Source organism: Scylla paramamosain, chromosome 26 (assembly GCF_035594125.1).
Source record: "Scylla paramamosain isolate STU-SP2022 chromosome 26, ASM3559412v1, whole genome shotgun sequence".
Lineage (NCBI taxonomy): Eukaryota > Metazoa > Arthropoda > Malacostraca > Decapoda > Portunidae > Scylla > Scylla paramamosain.
Genome location: NC_087176.1, coordinates 146,190 through 152,500, shown reverse-complemented (window position 1 = coordinate 152,500; position 6,311 = coordinate 146,190). Strand labels below are relative to the sequence as shown.

Below are 6,311 nucleotides of genomic sequence, written 5' to 3'. Positions count from 1 at the left end.
CTATATTGCGCACAGGGTGGAAAGGTCAGAGGTGAAAACACGGAGTTGCTAGGTGAGAGTTCTGTGTGAGTGTGTGCGTGCGCGCGCTTGTGTGTGTGTGTGTGTGTGTGTGTGTGTGTGTGTGTGTGTGTGTGTGTGTGTGTGTGTGTGTGTGTGTGTGTGTGTGTGTGAAACTAAGATGTTCTTTAGGTATAAATTATTTTTTGTGTATTGTCTATTTTTCATTTTTTTTAAGTCTTTTTTTCTGTTTTCCTGAACCCAAGGTGAGTGTTGAGCAGCACCTAGAAATTATCGTACACTTAATTCATCTATTGTTCATCTAATTGTCCCTATTTCCTCATAAAAAAAACTAGATAATAGTACATAAATAAGTGCTAATAAGAGTAATACTTCATTGGTGAGTGGTGAGTGGTGAGTAGGCGTCAACGCGAGGTCGTGACGTGACGCGTGATGGTCTGGTTCAAAGTGAAGAGTGTTAGTTAAGAAAGTGACGACTAGTTTCACGTACTCGTATCGACGCCGAGAGAGAGAGAGAGAGAGAGAGAGAGAGAGAGAGAGAGAGAGAGAGAGAGAGAGAGAGAGAGAGAGAGAGAGAATACGGAGATATTTAGTTGTTGTTGTTGTTGTTGTTGTTGTTGTTCACGGTGGCGGTGTGGTGATGGTGGTGGTATTGTTGTTGATGATGATGGTGTTCTCTCCTCCTCCTCCTCCTCCTCCTCCTCGTTCTATCCCTCACATGAGCAAATGGCAGTAGCGCTAAGTTGTTGCCTGCTTGTGTGTGGTGCAGGGCGCGTGAGGCACCGAATCATGCAAGTTGCGTCTGTGTCTTAGTGACGGAATGCGTGGAAAATATAATCGCTAGTGTAACCTGTTCTTCGTCCACTCTTAGTAATGATAAGTAGTGGTGAAAGAAGTAGCCTTGAGTTGTTAAGAGGGGAAACTTAACATTGTTATTGGTAAAGGTATGATGTTCTTACTAACTAGTCAAGATGAATAACTCTCGATTTTAACTCAGCGTGTTGATGAATGTGTTTCAAATGTGGAGTATAGATCATTTTTAGTCATGGCAGTGTTAAACATTGGAACGCAAGGTGGGTTTGGCAGATTGTGTTTGGCAGAGTGTGTTAGTAAGGTGTGTTGGTAGGGTGTGTTGGCAGGGTGCGTTTGACAGGTTGCGTTTGACAGGGTGCTTTGGCAAGGTGTGTTTGGGAAAGTGTGCTGGCAAGGTATGTTTTCCAGGGTAAGTCTGGCAGAGTGTGTTGGCAGTGTCTGTTTAGCAGGATGCTGTTGGCAAGGCGTGTTTGACAGGGTGTGTTGGCAGGGTGTGTTTGGCACGGTGTGTTTGGCAGGGTGTGTTTGGCAGGGTGTGTTGGCAGGGTGTGTTTGGCAGTGTGTTTAAGATGAAGAAATGGTCACCATGCTCTTTTTTTTTTTTTCTGGTTTAGTCATTGTTAAGAAACCCTGACCTAGTTCTCTTTGTTTGGACAGTAAGACCGTTCACTCCTTGTTCAGATGTGTTTGGTGCCTGGAAACTAACCTCTCTTGCTCTTTGTTTATTTGTGTTTGGTGTCTAAAAATTTTCGTTCTTACATTCTTCGTTTTCCCGTTCTTGACTTGAGGGAACCACTACCAGAAAAGCTGTAATGGTGCAATGAATCTTCAAACGTTTGCAAAATAGCCGATATCACCCTAGCAATACTCGTGTCAGTGATCATCAAGGGCAAGGAAGGAATAGGAAAGATGTGCATGCATTACTTATTTTATCTTGTGTTGATTATTGAAGCTGTGTGTCAAATATGCTGGTCTCTCTCCTTACAAAGTGAAGGCTGGTTCCCACTCATAAGTGTGGGGCCTGCCTGCCGGAACACAGGGAACGCCTCACTCACCGCCAGGCCCCTACCGCACCGCACCTCAGCCCAGAGAGTAGCCTCAGGTTTATCTGCTTCTTTGATAACGAAAGTCGAAACAAAGGATCAATATTTGTCCCAATGATTTCTTCTTTGTTATCGTTTGCACTTTTTTTCTCTCTCTCCCTCTCTCTCGTTGTGGCGATGCCCTGGAATTTCACTACGTTTCTATATTTGGTCGCACTGAAGTACCAAATATTTTGTAAGGATAATAAGGATGAGGCGAATTCCTCAGCTGTTTGCCATATTTCTGCTACTGCTGCTACCGTTCCTGCTTCTGCTGCTGCTGCCGCCATTGACGTCACCACAGGGTCAGCCAATCATCGTCTCTTACGTCATAAAGTCATCTACGTCATCTCTCTCTCTCTCTCTCTCTCTCTCTCTCTCTCTCTCTCTCTCTCTCTCTCTCTCTCTCTCTCTCTCTCTCTCTCTGTCTCTCTGTCTCTCTGTCTCTTTGTCTCTCTCTCTGTCTCTCTCTCTCTGTCTCTCTCTCTCTGTCTCTCTCTCTCTCTCTCTCTCTCTCTCTCTCTCTCTCTCTCTCTCTCTCTCTCTCTCTCTCTCTCTCTCTCTCTCTCTCTCTCTCTCTCATGGTGTTCTGCGGCGAAGTGTGACGTGCAAATAGGAAGCTAAAATAGATGGAGTGACTGGAAGCTTACCTTGCACGTGAGTCTTGTTTACGTTCATGTATGAGAGAGAGAGAGAGAGAGAGAGAGAGAGAGAGAGAGAGAGAGAGAGAGAGAGAGAGATGGGAGCAGTCTTCTTTGGTTTTCAGTACTCTGACAAATCTAGAGATATGTGCATCGTAAAGAAAAAGAAAGAAAAGAACGAGTGTAAGAAATGAAAGCCTTTAGAAGAAAAGTACTGTAAGATAATAAAGGAAATGGAGAAAGAGTAGAGTAAATAAAGTCAAAAGTAAGATGACATTCAGTGTAATTTCTCTCTCGTTCGGCTGTTACAATGGACTAAATTCAGTGTATTATTCCAGATACTTGTTCCTTCCTTCTTCCTCCGCTCCTTCGTATATTCTCTCAGCTGAACCTATAGAACAGTGGTATTCATTGCGCGGCTCGCGGCGATGACTCAATTCACGGCTCTCAAAAAATATATAAATTAATTAATTAAAAAAAAAGTATATATATATATATATATATATATATATATATATATATATATATATATATATATATATATATATATATATATATATATATATATATATATATATAGAAAAATAATTTTTCAAGTAAGATACATATTTTCATGAGGTGAGATGGAAGACGAAGTATTACCATGTCTAATTTTTCTCATTTACTATACTGCACTAGCAGCTCAGTACTACTTAATTTAGTTGAGTTACGCTAACTTGCAATAACTGCGGCTCTCTCAATCAATGTGTTTAACCGAAGTGGCTCTCTTGCAAGAATTATTGAATAACACTGCTATAGAATGTCGCTTTTCTGATGGTGTTGCTGACTGTTTACTCCCGAATATCAAGAGTTTCTTATTTTTCCTTAAAACCACCACGTAGTTCATTCACAATGCATATTTTTTTATTCCCTGCCAGCCTTGGTTGGAGGGCGCAGCGGGCGGGTGGACAACAGCCTTCGTGTCTGCTGTTGTTCTTCCCTCAGTATGTGTTAGGTATCATACTCACCACAGACACCCAGTGAGGAACATCTGCTTGAGTCATGCTCAGTCTTTTTTTGTGTTCCTTTTGTGTTCCTTGTTCTGTTCCCTCTATTCCTGCTTCTGCTTTTTCTCTTTCTTTCAGTGGTGTGACCTTCCCTTAATGTAATTCAGTGAACTTATTCTGTCTAACTTTGTATCACAATGACTGCTTCTCTCTTCACGCAAGTCATTCGCTGCCGCAACAATTGATGTGTTTTTGTTGGAAATCCGCTATCATAACAAATCTGTGTCTTGTACAATGTTGTAATTATATTAACTATTAAGTCTAATAGTCTGTGTATCTTAAAGTCGGTAGCTGTTAGTGGTGGTGTGGAGTCAGTCAGCATTACCTCTATCAAACACACAGCTCTGACTCAGTCTAGCGTCTGGAACCCACTCAGCATTATCACTCGTACATGCATCAGTCAGTAGCCAGACTCGAAAGCTTGTCCTTTGCCAGTCAGTCAGCATTATCAGCCTTGTCTCTCACAGTCAGTGAGTAGGGGAGCATACTCAGCCTGTCCTCTGTCAGTCAGCTTTATCAGCCGCAAATCTACTAGCACAGAGTCAGTGGGCAAATCAACAGTGTCCCCGCCGGTCAGTCAGCAATATCCGCCAGTCAGCACCAGCCCTGCATCATCACTGAGTACCGCTACGCCTCAAAACAGCCTGATACCGTGCACCATTAAGGGCGGTGGTGCACCATGGAGGCCCAACCACCCAGCTGATGTGCACCATACGGTGAAACGACACTTACACTGTTAAAACGTGGTGCCTTCACCATACTCTGTGAAAACCATGATCTATAGGGAATGATTGCACCATGAAGACTGCACCGCCTGGGTACAATTATACTATAGCAGACTGCCACCCACCATGCACCATACCAGACCAGGCTACCGTGCACCATATCAGATCACAAGGCCACCATGCACCATACCAGACTGCAAGCCACCATGCACCATACCAGACCAGGCTACCGTGCACCATATCAGATCACAAGGCCACCATGCATCATACCAGACTGCAAGCCACCATGCACCATACCAGACCACCAGGCCACCGTGCACCATACCATACCACCAGGCCACCGTGCACCATACCAGATCACCAGGCTACCATGCACTATATCAGACCAACAGGCTACCATGCACCATACCAGACCACCAGGCCACCGTGCACCATACTGGACTGCCACCCACCTTGCACCAGCACCATACAAGACTGCCAGCCACCATGCACCATACCAGATCACCAGGCCACCATGCACCATACCAGACCACCAGGCCACCATACACCATACCAGACTGCCACCCATCATGCACCATACCAGATCACCAGGCCACCATGCACCATACCAGACCACCAGGCCACCATACACCATACCAGACTGCCACCCATCATGCACCATACCAGATCACCAGGCCACCATGCACCATACCAGACCACCAGGCCATCATACACCATACCAGACTGCCACCCATCATGCACCATACCAGATCACCAGGCTACCATGCACCATACCAGACTGCTAGCCACCATGCACAGCACTCCAGCAGCCAGCCACCATGCACCATAATTACTGAAAGGCTATATCACCAAGCCCATCCCGCACTGCCATGCGTGCCCCCATAATAGGAGACGGCATGGCCCTGCTACCATGCGTCATAATGAAATTGGTGCATTATCCCAAAAAGCAATGAGGACCCCAAGGACGATGACGTCACAAGTATCCTTGGCTGGTGATTGGCCAGGGACGAGTGTGACGTCACTGCGACCCAGCCTTGCTGCCTCGCCATTGGCAGATCACCGTGATGCAATTCATGACTCCCTTTCTTATTGAACGGGTCATGCAAACGTCAGCTTGGGGTTATGACGTCACGTGCACACACACACACACACACACACACACACACACACACACACACACACACACACACACACACACACACACACACACACACACACACACACACACACACACACACACACTCCCGCCCTCTGTAGCCTTGATGTCACACCTCCAGCACACGTCACGGACACCTCGCCGCTGCGTCACGAAAGGCGCGTGACGCTATTGGCATCTCATCGCCACGTCACGGATTGCTCCAGCGCCGCCATTGGTCAGCGAGGAGTGACGTCACCACTCACTAAATCAGTCCCCAGGCAGCGTCCTTTGTCCCGCTCGGCCCAGGCAGAGAGAGAGAGAGAGAGAGAGAGAGAGAGAGAGAGAGAGAGAGAGAGAGAGAGAGAGAGAGAGAGAGAGAGAGAGAAGGAGGGGAGGAGGTGGAGGAGGAAGAGGAGGAGGAGGAGGAGGAGGAGGGAGGAGTAGATAGTTTCCGAACTGGCAAATTCGCCCTACTCCCTGTTTCACTTTGTGTGTGTGTGTGTGTATGTCGGCATGGGAGCATGGCAGAACAGCACTTCTTGGCAGGGTAGAACGGCTCTTCTTGACAGAGTAGGACGGCTCGTCTTGGCAGAGCAGGACGGCTCTTCTTGGCATTGCAGGACAGCTCTTCTTGGCAAGGCAGGACGGCTCTTCTTGGCAGGGTAGGACGGCTCTTCTTGGCAGAGCAGGACAGCTTTTCTTGGCAGGGTAGGACGGCTCTTCTTGGCAAGGTAGGACGGCTATTCTGGCAGAGCAGGACAGCTTTTCTTGGCAGGGTAGGAAGGCTCTTCTTGGCAGGGTAGGATGGCTCTTCTTGGCAGGGCAGGACGGCTCTTCTTGGCAGGGCA

At 46.7% G+C, this 6,311-nt stretch overlaps 1 protein-coding gene across 1 annotated transcript; it reads left to right on the top strand.

Moving 5' to 3' along the window:
• Positions 1–4,504: 4,504 nt before the first annotated feature.
• LOC135113490 (uncharacterized) lies at positions 4,505–5,110 on the top strand. The gene has a single exon (XM_064028730.1). The coding sequence runs from the start codon at positions 4,505–4,507 to the stop codon at positions 5,108–5,110; it is 606 nt and encodes a 201-aa protein (XP_063884800.1).
• Positions 5,111–6,311: the final 1,201 nt, after the last annotated feature.

Excerpts from the sequence above, each read along its gene's own strand:
- LOC135113490 (XM_064028730.1), top strand. The coding sequence starts at position 4,505 with ATGCACCATACCAGACTGCAAGCCACCATGCACCATACCAGACCAGGC.